The sequence below is a fragment of the Lactuca saligna genome, chromosome 5, assembly GCF_052625555.1.
Source record: "Lactuca saligna cultivar CGN05327 chromosome 5, ASM5262555v1, whole genome shotgun sequence".
Taxonomy (NCBI): Eukaryota; Viridiplantae; Streptophyta; class Magnoliopsida; order Asterales; family Asteraceae; genus Lactuca; species Lactuca saligna.
This window is the reverse complement of record NC_136421.1, coordinates 5,289,160-5,307,410: the sequence shown is the minus strand read 5'-3', so window position 1 is coordinate 5,307,410 and position 18,251 is coordinate 5,289,160. Positions and strand designations below refer to the sequence as shown.

General features: G+C 39.4%; 3 protein-coding genes across 9 annotated transcripts; all 3 read left to right on the top strand.

Moving 5' to 3' along the window:
• Positions 1 to 645: 645 nt before the first annotated feature.
• On the top strand, positions 646 to 4,372 carry LOC144997040 (uncharacterized). The gene is made up of 12 exons (XM_078956859.1): positions 646 to 935; positions 1,099 to 1,166; positions 1,404 to 1,586; positions 1,726 to 1,817; positions 1,899 to 2,098; positions 2,190 to 2,371; positions 2,560 to 2,906; positions 2,996 to 3,189; positions 3,281 to 3,365; positions 3,443 to 3,512; positions 3,589 to 3,729; positions 3,824 to 4,372. Exons 1-12 carry the CDS (start codon positions 818 to 820, stop codon positions 4,145 to 4,147), a joined length of 2,004 nt encoding a protein of 667 aa, XP_078812985.1. The 5' UTR covers positions 646 to 817; the 3' UTR covers positions 4,148 to 4,372.
• A 715-nt stretch (positions 4,373 to 5,087) lies between these two features.
• Positions 5,088 to 7,046, top strand: LOC144998226 (uncharacterized). Its single transcript, XM_078958041.1, has 2 exons — positions 5,088 to 5,683; positions 5,762 to 7,046. Exons 1-2 carry the CDS (start codon positions 5,088 to 5,090, stop codon positions 7,044 to 7,046), a joined length of 1,881 nt encoding a protein of 626 aa, XP_078814167.1.
• A 4,937-nt stretch (positions 7,047 to 11,983) lies between these two features.
• Positions 11,984 to 13,745, top strand: LOC144997085 (uncharacterized). Of its 7 annotated transcripts, none has more exons than XM_078956911.1 (5): positions 11,984 to 12,332; positions 12,470 to 12,556; positions 12,889 to 13,088; positions 13,180 to 13,361; positions 13,550 to 13,745. In XM_078956911.1, coding segments are annotated over exons 2-5 (567 nt in total). In that variant the 5' UTR covers positions 11,984 to 12,332; positions 12,470 to 12,554; the 3' UTR covers positions 13,733 to 13,745. The 7 variants fall into 7 exon arrangements, 6 of the variants coding, with proteins under 6 accessions (XP_078813037.1, XP_078813034.1, XP_078813038.1 ...); XM_078956908.1 differs by having other exon boundaries at positions 12,810 to 13,088; XM_078956912.1 differs by having other exon boundaries at positions 11,984 to 12,354.
• The last annotated feature ends 4,506 nt before the right edge of the window (positions 13,746 to 18,251 follow it).

Sequence of the window (18,251 nt, the reverse complement as noted above, 5' to 3'; positions counted from 1 at the left end):
ATAATAAGAAAAACATTAATACATAATAATTAAACATGAATTATTAGTTGATGATTAGATATCCCATATAATGTAAAGTTAATCATAACTTAATGATTAAGTAATCACACCTAATTCCAAAATGGCGACCATGGCATAACACTTTGTATATCTTCAATATAGAGTGGGAGACGTGCATTTGAGACTTTTGATACCATCATTCCTTTTATACAAACCAATCCAATCCGTTTTTATGGTGTAACATTTGAAGAAGACTGAAATTAATGTTAGTTATGAATATGAATTATGTTAAAACATTAATTATTTAATAACGTCAATTTATGTGTTTGTTGACTATCTTAGGCCTTAGGGGTTGATCGGATATGTATTTGACTATGTCTATAAGTTGTTTATAAGCTATTGACCTAATTTATGTTAATGCCGGACAATTTGCACATAAAGATAAACTTACTTTACATTTAATTTTTATTTTTTTAGATAATTGAAGTTTTCATTTAACTATAAACTTATAATATAAACGCTTTTATTAAAGTTAAAACATAATTTATAAAACGTTTTTTTAAAAAAAATAAAATAAAATAAAATAAAATAAAATAAACTTTGTTGTAATATCCAATTCGATAATAGCAATGAAATACGAGATGCGCACTCCTTGACTGTTTCTTGAATCTCTTTCTTTGTACACACAATACATCTACACATGCAGTTACTGTGTGTGAGCTTTTTCTGATTTGTTCTTCAATCGATTGGGTGAAAACACCATTTCCCTCCAAACATGCCCTCATTTTCGTAAACCAAATTCGCAACACTGCAGAAAATGGCGGCGTCTTCCACTGGATTTGTGTCTAAAGCAAGGACTGCCTTCCATTCTGCCGCTGCCAAGGCCGAGAAAGTCTTCACCGATATTAAAAAATCCGATTCTTCCACCGATCTAGGTTTGAATCTTCTCTCTCTGTTTAAATTTCATCTCATTCCAACTCAAGTTCCGTATTACAATCGAAATCGCAAGTGCTATTTTTGGAAGTTTGGGGTTTATTTCGTTTACTTTATTTAATCCTTTGGATCTTGATTTGATTTGTGCATCGTTTGACACTGAAGAGGAGCTCGGTAAACAGTCGCCGATTTCTGAGAAAGACGATTCTCCTAGCGGTGTGATCGTTACAAAGGTAGAGCTAATCCTAGTCTATACCGTTTTCTCATTTCCAAGTGGAATTATGATGTTCACTTTTGTAATTCCATGGATGATCGATAGAGACAAAAAGGAATCGGAATTTACTGTTTTTCCCCTTCTATTAGTCGCCTGGTTTGCAAAAGTGAACAATTTCAGCTTTAGTTATTGGCTGCTTACATTCAACATATGTTGAATCTGATTTCTTTGGTGACTTTGGACTTATCATCGACAGGAAAAGAATGCAAGGTGGAGACCTGAGCCAATTAAAACGAAGCAGGATTGGCAGGATAAATTTAAAAACATAAGGTTTGGGAAAAAGGGAGTTCCAGAACCTGATAAATCCGATGATACATCAATATCTGTTCCAATATTCGATGAAAATATGTTCCTACCAAGTTTGAGTCCTATGTCAAAGGTAACAAAAATAACCACTTCACATCGATTCTATCAAGACTTAGTTGTGTTCATTTATATGTGTATATTATTGCACTCTAGTATTCAAGAATCTTTACATTCCATATCATACAACTGAAAGTGATGTTCATATCTTGTAGGAGCCAGAAGTCGGTTTGTTGGGTTCAGACGATTCAAATATTGATATCATACCATCAGCTTCTGTGCTTAGACAATTGGCAATAGGTGTTGAGTAAGTTCTTTCCATTGTTTGATTTTGCCATAATTTTCAACTTGTGAATTTTGTGTAAATGAAAGATGTTCTGAACTGCAGGACGACCAGAATGGTGAGGACAATGAAAGATCTTCTGATGTCATCAAGAGATTCTTCACCTGTGAGGGAGAAAGCTGGTTTAAACTTCTCCACAGTGAAATCATTAGTACTGAGGGATAAGGAAGATAAGATTGATATGGAGTTTGGTACTGATGAGAAAGTCAAAGTTGTGTCACTTATCAGTTCACTACTTGGTGCAGGTAGATTTTTTTCTTTCTTTTGGTAAATGTCCGTAGATGTATTCACGCATTGCCCTTGATGATCTTTCAATTCCTTGCAAGATAATCACAGAAGGGCATCTTTCTGGAAGGAAGAGTACGCCTAAATTGGAGACAAATCCAACAATTATATCTTTGCTTAAAGACCTTCATGCTGCCCCTCCTGACAGCTTTGTTGTAGAGCTTGCTGAAGCCATTGGATGCTTGAAAACTCTAAGGAAAATGGCATCTTTTTGGTACAGGGTTGTTGCAGAAGTAAGTGAGTTGCTCTAGTTTTAAAAATTACTTCAGTTACTTTGCATATATAGTATACTTTCGGTGCTGCTTATTTTTCATTTTATGGGGACATAATTTAATCTGAACAGATAGATCTTCGTGTTTCCTTAATAATGGGGACAGATATATAATGGTATGGATGGATTTTGAACCTTTGGTGTGTGCAGTTGAGAAGACTATGGTGTGATGGACAGCATATTCCTGGCATCCCAGTTGACAAAATTCCAGATTTGAACTGCTGTCTGCTGTATCAACAGTTACAGGTCATCAATTGCTGTATCTCAAGAAAAAAAAGACGTGCAATTGCCACGTCATCATCAGTAGAGTCTGTAATGATGTATGCTAAAGTTGGATCTGGGGAATCTGTGGTTCGATTAGGAGCTGAAAAAGAATGCGAGAATTTAACACTGTTGGAAACCGGTGAACCTGTGTATGCCCCTGTCATGCAGGAAGAGCCATTGCTCACAGAGGATCTTGTCAAGGAAACAGAGGAGTTTATATTACGTACAGGGAGGTTAGTTGGTGGGCTTATTTATTTATTTTTTCAAATTTAAGAAAATGGATGATTTTTTTTTTTTTTAATAAAAAAATATATGGAGTCAGTGTTGGAGCAGGGTGCTCTCAACTGCTTTCAGACATGCAAGCTTTCAAGGCTGCAAATCCGGGGTGCATATTGGAAGATTTTGTTAGATGGCACTCACCCCCTGATTGGGAGCCAGCTGGAGATGTTGAAAGAAAAGAAGATGATTCTGATTCGTCTTCTAGAGGACACTTGAGTATGCGTATGCAGAAAGAAGGTATATTATTTAAAAAATGGAGTTAATGATGATGTATGATAATTATATGTGGAATGGAAATGATGATGATGCCATGATGGTTGGTGTTCAGGGAATTTGTGGAGAGAGATATGGGAAACTGCAAAACCGGTGCCAGCTGTCAAACAGTCTCCGTTGTATGATGAAGATTTGTCTGTGTAAGTGAGATTTGTTGATGTGTGTGTTGATGATGAAAGCCAAGGTGCATGAATGTTTGTGTGTGTGGTTATTATAGGGAAGGCATTTTGCATGGGCTAGAGGATCTGTCGCCTTCAGATTTGTTTGAACAACTATATGTTTGTGTTGTAAGTCATGTTTTCCATTGAGATGTTGTTTGTTTAGAAAATGTGTCTTTAATTAATTAGGTAGGTTATTTTTCAGGTGTGTTCTGGTTGTGCAATTGCTGAGGCGAGAATCATGAGCAATGAATATTTGTACAAGATGTTCCTGGAGTGCAAAGATTACATTGTGGCCTCTTGTCAGGCCAAAAATTGGTTTGAGAAACTTGATGATATATGTCAGGTATGGTATTCTTATTTCTTATATATTTATATTTGTATATGTGAAAGAATTTGTTAATTTATTTTTGACTTTTGTTTATGTGGGTATTGGGTAGGTGTATGAGACGGTGGTAATGATGGTATTAAGCCCAGATGAGTTCATAAGACTCACAAAGAATCAGCAAACTGAAGACACTCCTGCCTCCTCCGGTGAACTAAAAGCTCGATTTAAAAGGCTAAGCTTTGTGTTTGGCAACAAGGACAAGAGCAATAATAATAATAATACTAATAATAATGGGAAAACACCCCCTAAAAATACAGAAGAAAACCACAACCACCCACTACGCCAATCAATCACATCAATTTTTTCAAAGAAACCACCCAAACCAGGGGGTGCATCTCCAGTTACTTCAATTCAAAACGATTGGATAGATGTATAATAATCATTCTGACTCGCTAGATTTAATTGTAAATTCTTATTCAAATAATAAGAGAGCTAGAGAGAGTTAGAGAGAGGTAAATTTAATTTGTTGTTCTTGGAGAGATTGATGGATGGATTGTGTTTTTCGTATACAGTAAACTAAACCTAGGGAAACTGTATATTATCGTTGTTAAAACACAAATTACAAATTACAGGTTACATGAATGGAATTGTCACTTGAATCCTTCGTCGGTTTTCATCTTTACTTGCATTGGCACCACAAAGTTTGGCAATCGAGTAAAGAAATAAGAACGCCAGACCGTAATTGTAAACCATATAACCACAAAATCATTATAGATCTTCAAACAATATCACTGATAAGTCCAAACCATTCTTGGTTTATCAAAGAAGACCCAGGAAGCCCAAACAGGGAATAAGTCCAATTCAGGAGGTCAACTGTTAGAATCGTGGGGGAGGGGCATTTCTTTTGTTATTGGTTCTTTATTTTGTTGTGAGCATTATCCTTAGATGTTAGTTCTGTCCTAAGGGACCAGTATGGTGCTGGAGGGTATTTGCTTTTTGCCTTAGTGTAGTATTTAAACTCCCAGTTTTGGTTGAGTAGGACCATTGAAAAAACTTGTAGTGAAAACTATTTTGGAGAGATCCTTGCCTCTCGAAAGCATGAAATTTATCAGTTTCAATTAAATTGACATTTGTGGTCTATCTCGTATTCTGTTGTTGTTCTTGGCTTATCAATTGGTATCAGAGCAATGGTCGCTCCCCAAAAGAATACAGCTTCCTTGGAGAAGAGGTTGGAGACGGTAGAAGAGAACCTGTGAACCATTTTGGATGAGCAACAACAACAAAAGCTGGTGAATCAGCAACAAGCTAGAGCCACGAAAGACAACAAAATCATGCAGAATGAAATTATCCGGAAACTCGACGTGCTGATGGGAAAGATGGATAAGCTTGAACGAGGTAAGAGTGCTGAAACTCCAAACTCTGGTATTAACACCTCAATCTTGACTGGGGTGGATAAAAATCTCGCCCACGAAGGCCCAAGACCTCGTGGGTCTAACCGTGGAATCCCAGAACTTGTGTTCGGCTCCTTCGAGGGAGTGAATCAAGGAAGGGGAAGATTTGAATACAAACACAGGAAGGTGGATATGCCCACCTTTGATGGACGTGACCCAGATGGGTGGATTTTGCAAGCCGAAAGATACTTTGCCATTTATCAATTGATTAATGAAGAGAAGATTGAAACGGCGGTTCTCAGTCTGAATGGGGATGCGCTGATGTGGTTCAGGTGGGTAAGCAAACAACAAATGATATCTTCGTGGGAAAACATGAAAACTGTCTTCCTCAAGAGATTCAGGCCGATCCATGGGGGAAACTTGTACGAACAGTGGTCGGCGCTCCGACAAACGGACACGACGGAGGAGTACGTCCGGAAATTTATCGAACTATCGGCACCCTTGGGCGGCGTCACGGAGCAAGTCGCCTTGGGGAACTTTATAGATGGGCTTCAATCCCCCATTAAAACAGAATTACGGATGTAAGAGCCTGCAAATTTGGGCCAAGCCTTCCATTTAGCCCAACAAATCGAAGAAAAGAACCGGTCTCTTCTAAACAGCGGATTCGGTCTTTTGAGTCCCAAAAACGGATCTGTGGTTAACTCTCGCACATTTGGGGGGAAATCGTCTGTCCAAACAACGGGGACCTGGTCACGATCTGGCATCGGGTACAAGAGGAACGGGAATCTAGAAGACAAACCGTTGACGGAAGCTCAGATCAATGAAAAGCGGGCTAAAGGATTGTGCTACAAGTGTGATGATAAATGGTTCCGTGGTCACAAATGCAAAACACAGGTCAACGTTATTCTGGTGGAAGAAGACGAATATACGCCAGGGGAAGAAGCGACTGGGGGTATCGAACCCAACATGGACTCCACCAAAGTAGGGCCGACTGTGGAGGTCTCCTTGAGCTCGGTGGTGGGGTTGACGTCTCCGAAAACGATGAAGATCCGAGGTTCTATTGGCAACCATCAGGTGGTAACCCTAATTGACCTAGGGGCCACCCACAACTCCATCTCCACCACTCTTGTTGCTATCCTAGAGCTTCCAATTAGTGACACTGAACCATATGGGATACGAATGGGCACGGGAGACAAGGAAGATGGTCGTGGTATATGTCAAGGGGTCCTTCTACAATTGCAAGAGATCGACATTATAGAAGACTTTCTTTCTCTGAGACTTGGAAGTTCTGACGTGATACTAGGAATGAAATGGCTAGAAACATTGGGGACCACTCGGACAAATTGGAAGGAGCAAACAATGGAATTTGCTTTGGGAGACAAACTCGTTACGATTATAGGAGATCCTTCTCTAGGAACTTCCTTAATATCAGTTAAGTCCATGGAACGGGAGTTGCGAAAGGAGAAACGAGGGGTGATGATTGAGCTCAGCCACATTGAGACAATGGAAACCCAAAGACGAGAGATCCCATCATTCTTGCAACAAGTCATACATAAGTTCCAGGGCGTTTTTAAGGAACTAGAAGGGCTGCCACCGAGGAGGCACATAGAGCACCAAATTGTGCTTCAAGAGGGTACCACCCCAGTCAATGTTAGACCTGTTAGACCTTACAGATACCCCCACTTTCAGAAAGAAGAAATTGAGCGGTTGATCAAGGAGATGCTCAAGGCTGAAATCATACAACCCAGCAACAACCCTTATTCTAGCCCAGTCATCTTGGTGAAGAAGAAGGATGGGTCGTGGAGATTCTGTGTGGACTATCGAGCCCTAAACCGGGTAACCATTCCCGATAAATTCCCCATTCCTGTGATTGATGAGCTCCTTGATGAATTACACGAATCAGTGATTTACAGCAAACTGGACTTACGATCCAGTTATCACTAGATTAGAGTTCGACAGAGGATACTCACAAGACCGCTTTCCGCACCCATGATGGGCACTACGAGTTCAAGGTCATGCCGTTTGGGCTTACGAACGCCCCCGCAACCTTCCAATCGTTAATGAATGATTTATTTTGACCCTATTTGAGGAAGTTCATTTTGGTGTTCTTTGACGACATCCTCATTTATAGCTCGAGTGAGGAGTTACATGTCATATACATGGAGGCCACCTTGGAAATCTTACAACAAAATCAACTCTATCTTAACAATAAGAAGTGTGAATTTGGCCAACACAAAATCTCATACTTGGGTCACGAGATTTCCAAGGAGGGGGTAGTAGCCGAGGAATCTAAGATAAAGGCTATGGTGGAATGGCCAACTTCTAAAAATATCAAAGCTTTGCGTGGATTTCTCGGCCTCACAGGGTACTATCAAAAGTTCGTGAAGGGATGCGCTAGCATAGCGACGCCCTTGACTGACCAACTGAAGCGGGACAAGTTTGGATGGAATGAGGCGGCGGAGCTAGCTTTTGGAAAGCTGAAACAGGCCATGAGTTCGGTTCCGGTGTTAGTAATGTTGGACTTTTCAAAAACCTTTGTGATCGAGACGGATGCCTCTGGGACCGGTCTAGGAGCGGTTCTAATGCAAGAGGGTAGACCTGTGGCCTTCTACAACAACACCTTGGGAACACAAGCAAGGTTAAAATCGATCTACAAAAAAGAATTAATGGCGATTGTCAAGGCGGTCCTAAGATGGCGTCCGTATCTCCTTGGAAGACGATTCGTGGTTCGAACCGATCAATTTAGCCTTAAGTATATCCTGGAGGAAAGAGTCATCGATAACGACTACCAAAGATGGGTTTCCAAATTGATGGGTTTTACATTTGACATCCAGTACCGGACCGGGGCTAGTAATCGTGTAGTAGACGCCCTGTCTCACCGGGAACATCCACCAGTGTGCAATCCTATTTCAGTGGGTTGTTGGACCTTCTGGGACCAGTTGCAGGAGGAGATAAAAAAAGATGAGTTCATTGGAAAAATCAAGCTGGGTTTCGAAACGGAACCTAGAAATTACAAAGGATTCAGCATCTATATGGACCGCTTGATGTATAAGGAACGATTGGTCGTACCCTCGAAATCGAAACTGATTTCGGCCATCATCAAGGAATTTCATGATTTTCCTGGGGGGGGGGGGGCACTCGGGGGAGAAGAAGACTTACCAGAGGGTTGCGAGTGAAATCTATTGGCCGGGAATGCAAGTCGATATCAGCAAGTATGTGAAAGAATGCTCTGTTTGTCAACAATGCAAGCATAGTAGTCTTTCACCAGCGGGTCTTCTACAACCTTTTCCGATTCCCGAGAATACATGGGATGAAGTCACTATGGACTTCATCGAAGGTTTTCCAAGATCAGACGGCCGGGATACCATTTGGGTGGTGTTAGACAGGCTCAGCAAATATGCTCACTTTATACTCCTCAAGCACCCATTCAGTGCAACGACGGTGGCACAAACCTTCATTAAGGAGGTCGTTAGGCTTCACGGACTGCCAAAATCAATAGTGAGTGAACGGGATCGTATTTTCTTAAGCCAGTTTTGGGTGGAGTTGTTCAAACTACACGGTGTACAACTAAAACGAAGCACCGCCTACCACCCGCAAACGGATGGGCAATCCGAGGTGGTAAATCATTGTCTGGAAACGTATCTTCGATGTTTCTGTTCCGAAAAACCCAAGCGATGGTCACGATGGATAGCTTGGGCTGAATTCTGGTACAACACATCATTCCACTCGTCTACCAAATGTACTCCTTTTCGTGCTTTGTATGGTCGCGATCCTCCACCCATCATGCGTTACGAAGGTCAAGTGACCTCGCTCGATGCCTTGGATAAGATGTTGGAAGATCAGGATGCTATTCTAGATGATTTGAAAATCCATCTAATGCGAGCCCATCAGAAAATGCAGACCCAAGCAAACAAAAGCCGAAGAGATGTACAATTCCAAGAAGGAGATCTGGTATATCTCAAGCTGAAACCATACCGACAACAGAGTTTAGCTCGACGCCGATATGAAAAACTAGCTGCTCGCTATTATGGCCCATTCAAAATCATTGGGAGGATTGGAACGGTTGCTTACAAGTTAGAATTGCCCAAAACAACCTCAATTCATCCGGTGTTCCATGTCTCGCAATTAAGGTTTGCTTTTGGGGTCCCCCCTTACTCCAGCCCAGCTACCTCCCCAACTGACTGCTGAACTGGAGCTTGTGGTCAAACCAGAAGAGTTCAAGGGAGCAAGACTCAAGAAAGGAAGCGACACGGGTGAACTGGAAGTCCTCATTCAATGGCAAGGTACTTCTGATGCTGAAGCTACATGGGAAGACTATGAAAGATTCAAACTGCAGTTCCCAGAATTCGACCTTGAGGACAAGGTCAAAGTTTGGGCCGCATGTATTTATAAGCCCAAACCATTCTTGGTTTATCAAAGAAGACCTAGGAAGCCCAAACAGGGGACAAGTCTAATTCAGGAGGCCAATTGTTAGAATCGTGGGGGAGGGGCATTTCTTTTGTGATTGGTTCTTTATTTTGTTGTGAGCATTATCCTTAGATGTCAGTTCTGTCCTAGGGGACTAGTATGGTGCTGGAGGGTATTTGCTTTTTGCCTTAGTGTAGTATTTAAACTCCCAGTTTTGGTTGAGTAGGGCCATTGAAAAAACTTGTAGTGAAAACTATTTTGGAGAGATCCTTGCCTCTCGAAAGCATGGAATTTATCAGTTTCAATTAAATTGACATTTGTGGTCTATCTCGTATTCTGTTGTTGTTCTTGGCTTATCAATCACTCACACACACAGATTGAAGAGGAAACGTTGTGGGAATCAAGACTGTACTGAGAACCACCAGATGGGAGTTGGTGATAACCATGGCCTTGCTCCTCACAGGATTTACTACTGGCAAATAAAAATTGTATCTTGGAAACTTGATCCTGATGGTGCATGCTTGCTGGTGGTTCAAGGTGGAGAGTGGTGTTTGTGGATGGACCTCATTCTTCAAATTTCAGTTTAATTTCCCACAAAGCATAAGCACATACCTGTGGAGAGTTTTGGGTGTGTAATGTTTTTGGGTTTTAGTTTAGGTAATCTTTGGAGATTGGTTGTGGGGCATGGGCGTAATTTCACACTTTATCACGTGTGAAATTAGTTGTTATTTCTTTTACTCAAATTATGTTGTCGATTTTGGTAAAGACGATAAAAAGTTACAAATGATATGTATTAAATGAGTAACCAACCATCTGTTCAGTTCAGGATAAACCTAAGGTTGTTTTGTTTGGATGTTTGTTTTAGAGTGTTATTATAACTTTGAGTGAATTACACGAATGGTCCCTATGGTTTGGACTATCGAGCCACACTTGGCCCCTAACTTATTTTTTTTAACTTAGAAGGTCACAATTGTTTATTTTTGTTACATACTTGGTCCCTAATATTTTTTTTAGTCTTTGCTTATCTAAAAAGACTGTTATTTAAATATGAAAAAATTGTGGGGTAGATAAGGTAAGGTGAGTTTGGGAGAGGGGGGGGGGGGGGGGGAGGGGGTTGAGGTTGTGTTTATTTAAATAAATGAAAAAACCAAGGGCAAAATAATATTTTTAGGCAAGATAAGGACCAACCGTGTAACAAAAACAAACAATAGGGACCTTCCGAGTTAAAAAAAATAAGTTAGGAACCAAACACGCAAATTACCCTAAACCATAGGGACCATTCATGTAATTTACTCAAAGTTAAAAAAATAAGTTATAGACCCTATGTTGTTTATTCTGAACTGAATAGATGATCACTTTAATACATATCACTTACATTTGTAACTTTTTAGGCTAAGGAGAGTAACATCACTAAAACAACTCGCCATCCTCACTGCAAGTTGAAGAACACCATCCTTAGGTCTCGCTAGAGGGCTTGCTAAGGAAAGATCGTTGCCATTGTAGCGAGGGGAGAGAGAGTCCAAGAGCGTGTTGTGATTGGTGGAAGACACGTTTGGTGGAAGATGTCAATTCCAACTAATTTATTACATATATTTTCCATTTATTTGCCAATGATTTCTCATTTCCAACTGATTTATTTCATATACTTCCCATTTATTTGCCAATGTTTTATCATTTATTTTCCACAGCTTAATTTATTTTATATACTTTTATAAAGAGTTTGATACTTTCTCATTTAACTTTCAACCACTTCCTCATTTATATACATTTTAATTAAAATAATAGTTTTTATTATAAAAATTAAAAAATTTCAATTACAATTCAACTGTTAAAATTGTTTGTGGTTTAAAAAAATAAATTTTTTTAATATTTGTGCATAAAAAATATTTATGTATTAAAATAAAATAATTTAATTAAACTAAAAAAAATAAATATTAAAAGTATTACCAACTAAAATTAAATGTTAAACGGATAAAAATAAAGTGAATCAAAAAAAGTAACGTGACAAAATGCTATAGTCTCGACAAAATCTAGAAGATGATAGTTGGAATAAAAAAATAGAGTAAATTACATGAATGGTCCCTGTGGTTTGGAGTAATTTGCACATTTAGTCCCTAACTTATTTTTTTAATTCGGAAGATCCCTATTATTTGTTTTTGTTACGCGTTTGGTCTGTTTGTTTTTGTTACACGTTTGGTCCTTATGTTATCTAAAAAGACTATTATTTAAATAGGAAAAAATGATGGAGTAAGTAAGGTAAGGTGAAGGAGGTGGGATTAGGGGTGTGTTTATTTAAATAAATCAAAAAATCAAGGGAAAAATAATATTTTTAAGTGAGTCAGGGACCAAACGCGTAACAAAAACAAATAGTAGGGACTTTCCGAATTAAAAAAATAAGTTAAGGACCAAACGTGCAAATATATTCGTGTAATTTACTAAAAAAAATAACATCACGTGATAAAGTGTGAAATTACGCAAACACCCCACAACCAATCTCCAAAGATCAGCTGACCTAAAACCAAAAAAACATTATCCGAACCCAAGACTCTCTCACAGGCATGTGTCTATGATTTGTGGAAATTAAACTGAAATTTGAAGAATGAGGTCCATCCATCACCACCATCCACCACCACCACTCTCCACCTTGAATCACCAGCATGCACCATCAGGATCAGGTGGGGTGTTTCCAAGATACAATTTTTATTTGCCAGTAGTAAATCCCGTGAGGAGCAAGGCCATGGCTATCACCACCTCCAATCTGGTGGTTCTCAGTGTCAATTCACCCGCCACCACCGGAGATTTAACAGTCTTGATTCCCACAAGGTTTCCTCTTCAATCTGTGTGTGTGAGTGTGTGTGTGATATTGTTTGAAGATCTGTAATGATTTTGTGTTTATATGGTTTACAATTACAGTCTGGCGTTCTTATTTCTTTACTGGATTGCCAACTTTGTGGTGCCAGGATTCGTGATGAAGGACCTCCAATCTGACGATGCAAGTAAAGATGAAAACCCTAACGAGGAAGGATTCAAGTGACAATTCCATTCATGTAAACTGTGATTTGTAATTTGTAATTTGTAATTTGTGTTTTAACAACGATAATATACAGTTTCCCGTTTTCCGTATACGAAAAACACAAACAAATTAAATTTACCTCTCTCTCTCTCTCTCTCTCTCTCTCTCTCTCTCTGTCTAACTCTCTCTAGCTCTCATATTATTTGAAGAAGAATTTAGAATTAAATCTAGCAATGAAGAATGATTATTATACATCTTAACATCTATCCAATCGTTTTGAATTGAAGTAACTAGGGATGCACCTCCTGGCTTAGGCAATTGGCAGTAGGTGAATTTTGTGTAAATGAAAGATGTTCTGAACTGCAGGACGACCAGAATGGTGAGGACAATGAAAGATCTTCTGATGTCATCAAGAGATTCTTCACCTGTGAGGGAGAAAGCTGGTTTAAACTTCTCCACAGTGAAATCATTAGTACTGAGGGATAAGGAAGATAAGATTGATATGGAGTTTGGTACTGATGAGAAAGTCAAAGTTGTGTCACTTATCAGTTCACTACTTGGTGCAGGTAGATTTTTTTCTTTCTTTTGGTAAATGTCCGTAGATGTATTCACGCATTGCCCTTGATGATCTTTCAATTCCTTGCAAGATAATCACAGAAGGGCATCTTTCTGGAAGGAAGAGTACGCCTAAATTGGAGACAAATCCAACAATTATATCTTTGCTTAAAGACCTTCATGCTGCCCCTCCTGACAGCTTTGTTGTAGAGCTTGCTGAAGCCATTGGATGCTTGAAAACTCTAAGGAAAATGGCATCTTTTTGGTACAGGGTTGTTGCAGAAGTAAGTGAGTTGCTCTAGTTTTAAAAATTACTTCAGTTACTTTGCATATATAGTATACTTTCGGTGCTGCTTATTTTTCATTTTATGGGGACATAATTTAATCTGAACAGATAGATCTTCGTGTTTCCTTAATAATGGGGACAGATATATAATGGTATGGATGGATTTTGAACCTTTGGTGTGTGCAGTTGAGAAGACTATGGTGTGATGGACAGCATATTCCTGGCATCCCAGTTGACAAAATTCCAGATTTGAACTGCTGTCTGCTGTATCAACAGTTACAGGTCATCAATTGCTGTATCTCAAGAAAAATCAAATGTGCAACAAAAACAAATTGTAAATTAATCATACCTCATTTTATTTATAAATAAATTAAAAAATCAAGGGGAAAATAGTCAGACATGGACCAAATGTGCAACAAAAACAAATTGTAGGGACCTTTCGAGCTAAAAAAATAAATTAGAGACCAAACGTATAAATTACTCCATACCATAGGAACCATGGAATTTACTCTTGGATGGTTGTTAATTCCTCAATAATAAATTATAAATAGAGAATAAAAAATCTCAACACCTCACCTCAGAAATCTTTATTATAATATAAAGTTACAGACAACACCTTTATTTATTTTATTACAACATGAAATCATAAATTAATCATAGTTCCAAATATGAAAATAATGAAAAAACAAATTAAACAACAAATAACTCAACCATGTCATGCACATTGTAATTATACGTACAAATGCATGCACTCAAGGCAATCCACCACCAAAACCTCCACCGGAACCAGCACCAAATCCTCCACCAGAACCACCTCCAAGTCCACCACCACCGCCACCGCCACCGCCACCGCCGCCACCACTTAACCCTCCAATCCCAGAACCACCTCCAACACCACCACCTGCTCCTCCTCCAAATCCAGACCCGCCTCCCAATCCACCACCACCTCCTCCACCAAACCCTCCACCACCTCCTAATCCAGAACCCCCACCAAAACCACCTCCCAATCCAGAACCGCCACCAACACCACCTCCTAACCCACCGCCACCACCGCCGCCGAATCCACCACCACCAAGCACACCAGAGTAGAAGTTCTTCTCATCCCGAAGAGTCCCCTTCGAGCCATTGGAACTCAGTTTCCGAGCCGAGGATGTACAAACCAGAGCACCAAAAACAAGAAGAAGAAAGAATTTAGGAGAAGCCATTTTCAGCTGAGATAATGATGATGAAGATGAGAAGATCGATGGATTGTTGATGCTGCATTTATACAAGGTTAAATTATGCAAATCATGCAACAAAAACTTGTACGGTACAATTCACTAATAAAAACCACAGAGATTTAAAATTAAGTAATAAATGCAAAGTGCAAAAAATAGATGGATCTTCCAATTGCATTTCCCCAACTGTTTCTTTGACAAAATCCACGAGTTTAACAAGACTACATTGCCTTCAACCACCACACATACATACATACATACAACTGTAGTACGCCATCGGCCATACATACACTTATAGTTATACCACCAAATTTGTTTCCAACTAAAACTAACTGCCCCACTCAAATTTGGCCCAAACCTTTTATTTGCATATATATATATATATATATATTCCAATTTCCCAATATTATATATTTCATTACCATTCTTCGTGCAATCTGCTAGTGACTTATTTATCAGATTAAGATTTGTTTATTTAGTTGGTTGCGAATGTGTGTGTTTATCATGATTTACTGGTATCATAATTATAAATAGTACTAATATACTAATATTACAAATCTTATGATAAAAGAAAACTTCTAAAAATCAACGAGTGATATATATTTTTTTTTGTTTTGTATTGTTACTAAAGTAGAGGCTCTTGGTTTAGAATTTCTTTTTTTATTTTTATTTATTTGTGAACAGGTTGCCTTCGACAGTATACATGTTCTATAGTATTTTGAATATAAAGATGTCGATTAAATGTCCAAGATAAAACCAAAATTTTATTACTACTAAACTGTGGTTATCTTATGAAATTTTAGGGAACGAGGGAATCTTGTCATTCTTGTGTTTTTTGAATTTTTGGTCTTGGACCCTACTTCATTATCGGTTTTCCTCCCCTGTAATGTGACTATTACAATCTAAATTTTTTGTAGCTTTGTGACAAAAAGGAAGGACCATGCTAGATTAGTACAAGATGAAACATGTTATGTTGGGTTGCACACATACCGATCTTTGTTGTTCTTTAATCTTACAATTAATTAATATGTTAAATATATTAGCCGAAATATACACTTGCTATATATTTCGAATTTATATATTGTATCTGTATATTTATTGTGTAGTATCTTTTCCTAATTTAGCTGCTTTGTTAGTTAGACTTTCCTGTATAATGTCTCTGTACCTCTTGTATTTATTCAGACGAGTATCAATGAACTAGGCATTGGAATCTCAATTATTTACATGGTATCAGAGCCAAAGGCTCCTTACCATAAAATTCCTTCTTCCCGGTGCAGCCAAGGCTGTACCGCCCTACCCGTGTTCTCTCTTTTTTGTTTCTGATATCTCCCATCTTCTCACAATGGATGATAAATCCTATCAGAACCCTATCAAAGCTTTCCATCCCGCTTACACAGTCACAAACATACAAAACAAGATTCGAACCCTTGATGGTACCAAGGTTTTGTACTCATCATGGGTTCGGCTGTTCAAGCTCCATGCCAAAGGCTACAAAGTTCTTGCCCACATTGACGGTACATACCCTCCATTGAAGACTGACCCAACATATGAAGCATGGTCAGAAATTAATGCTATTGTCTTACAGTGGATTTACGGGCCAATATCTGATGACCTCCTTGCTAGGGTTCTTGAACCGGATTCCACTGCATATGAAACATGGTCCAAAGTACAGAACACCTTCCTAAACAACAAAGGATCTCGTGCTACTGCACTTGAACACGAATTCAACAACTTGACCCTCCGAGCCATGTCGTCTCTAAAAGCCTATTGTTAACCCCTCAAAGATTTGGCAAGTCAACTAAACGATGTTGATTGCCCGGTGAATGAGAACCGTCTGGTTCTTCAACTCGTTCGTGGTTTACCTTTTGAATTTGACACAATAGGAGCTTACCTGAATCAAACCCTACCTCCATGGGACACCGCGTATTCGATGCTTCAACTTGAAAATCAGCGTCAACGTGCTCGGGACTCCCACTCACCTGCCGAGATAGCCGCCACCATTGACCATGAACCCCCCGCCAATCCAACTACTCGTCGTGGCAATTCTGGAAACAACAATCATCAACACCAGCAGCGTATTCCGAATCGTCGACCGCCAGGAACCAACACTTATGTGTCTCGCAACAGAACCTATAATCAGCCCCCTGGTCGCCAAACGACATCCCACTCAAATAATCGTAGGGGTCCTCCATCTGGTCAAACACGCCTTTCGTGGGTCAACTATCCGCCACCATACTGTACCACACCCTGGTGGGATTCACCACCACCTTGCCCATATCCCACTCAACCTGGATGGGCTCCTCCTTGGGCCATCTCCTCTGCTCAGCAACAGTCAAGACAACCATAGGATCAAGATCATTTTTCGGATGTCAACCCACTGGAGCCTTCTGAACTCGGAGCTGCTTTCTCAACCATGACTTTGGACCCAAATGACGATCAGTGGTATATGGACTCTGGTGCTACTACCCATCTCACTGCTGATCCAGGTAAAATCTCAATCCCTAGTGTGTCTTCTGTTAAATCTGTGGTTGTCGGAAATGGTGAACAGGTGTCAGTATTTGGATCAGGCCACACCACTTTATCTTACCCATTTACACCCATCCATCTCAAAGACATACTACACACACCACATTCCATTAAAACCTTGTATCCATACGAAAATTTTGTCGTGATAATAATTTATCTGTTGAATTTGAGCAATATGGTTTCTCTTTAAAGGATTACAAGACTGGGAAGCACCCGACGAGACACAACAGTTCCAGTGAACTCTACCCCTTCACCAAACCAACCAATGCTCAAGCTTCATCTTTTTTGTTTCTTCTAGCACGCCTCTTTGGCATTTTAGACTAGGTCATCCGGGTTCTCATGTAATGCATTTTCTTAATCAGAATAACCATATTTCTTGCAATAAAGTTGATCATTCATTTGTTTGTCATTCCTGTCAAATAGGTAGACACAAAAGTTTACCTTTTAAAAATTCCACATCAACCACTTTAAAACCATTTGATCTTGTACATGAAGACCTATGGACCTCACCCATCTATAGCAAATATGGTTTTAAATATTATCTCATCATCATCGATGATTTTAGCCATTTTACATGGGCCTTTCCCCTCAAATACAAATCTGAAACATATGACAAAATCAAAACATTTCACAAATATATCCAAACCCAATTCAATACCAACATCAAAACCTTCCAATGTGACAAAGGTGGTGAATTTGATAATCACCCATTTCATAATTTTGCCACTACCACCGGTCTCTACATTCATTTTTCGTGCCCACATACTTCCCAACAGAATGGCATAGCTGAACGCATGATTCGTCGTCTTAACGAAAGCATATTATCCCTCCTCACTCATGCCTCTTTACCGCTACACTTTTGGGTTGATGCCCTTCACACCGCCACCTACCTTCACAATATACTTCCCACTAAATTACTTGACAATCGTACACCCACTTCCACTCTCCACCTCAAACATCCTACATATGATCACTTACGAACCTTTGGTTGTGCATGTTTTCCTAACCTAAATGCCACCCGACAGCACAAGCTTGCTCCCAGATCTACACCATGTATCTTCCTAGGTTACCCAACACAATACAGGGGATATCGATGTCTTGACGCAACCACGGGAAAGGTCATCTTATCTCGTCATGTAAATTTT

Coding starts and splice junctions, on each gene's coding strand:
- LOC144997040 (XM_078956859.1), top strand. CDS start 818: ATGGCGGCGTCTTCCACTGGATTTGTGTCTAAAGCAAGGACTGCCTTC. Junction 3,190..3,280: donor TATGCGTATGCAGAAAGAAG/GTATATTATTTA, acceptor GTTGGTGTTCAG/GGAATTTGTGGAGAGAGATA. Junction 3,730..3,823: donor AACTTGATGATATATGTCAG/GTATGGTATTCT, acceptor GGTATTGGGTAG/GTGTATGAGACGGTGGTAAT.
- LOC144998226 (XM_078958041.1), top strand. CDS start 5,088: ATGGATAAGCTTGAACGAGGTAAGAGTGCTGAAACTCCAAACTCTGGT. Junction 5,684..5,761: donor ATTAAAACAGAATTACGGAT/GTAAGAGCCTGC, acceptor TCTTCTAAACAG/CGGATTCGGTCTTTTGAGTC.
- LOC144997085 (XM_078956908.1), top strand. CDS start 12,866: ATGAAAGATGTTCTGAACTGCAGGACGACCAGAATGGTGAGGACAATG. Junction 13,089..13,179: donor CAGTTCACTACTTGGTGCAG/GTAGATTTTTTT, acceptor AGATAATCACAG/AAGGGCATCTTTCTGGAAGG. Junction 13,362..13,549: donor GGTACAGGGTTGTTGCAGAA/GTAAGTGAGTTG, acceptor TGGTGTGTGCAG/TTGAGAAGACTATGGTGTGA.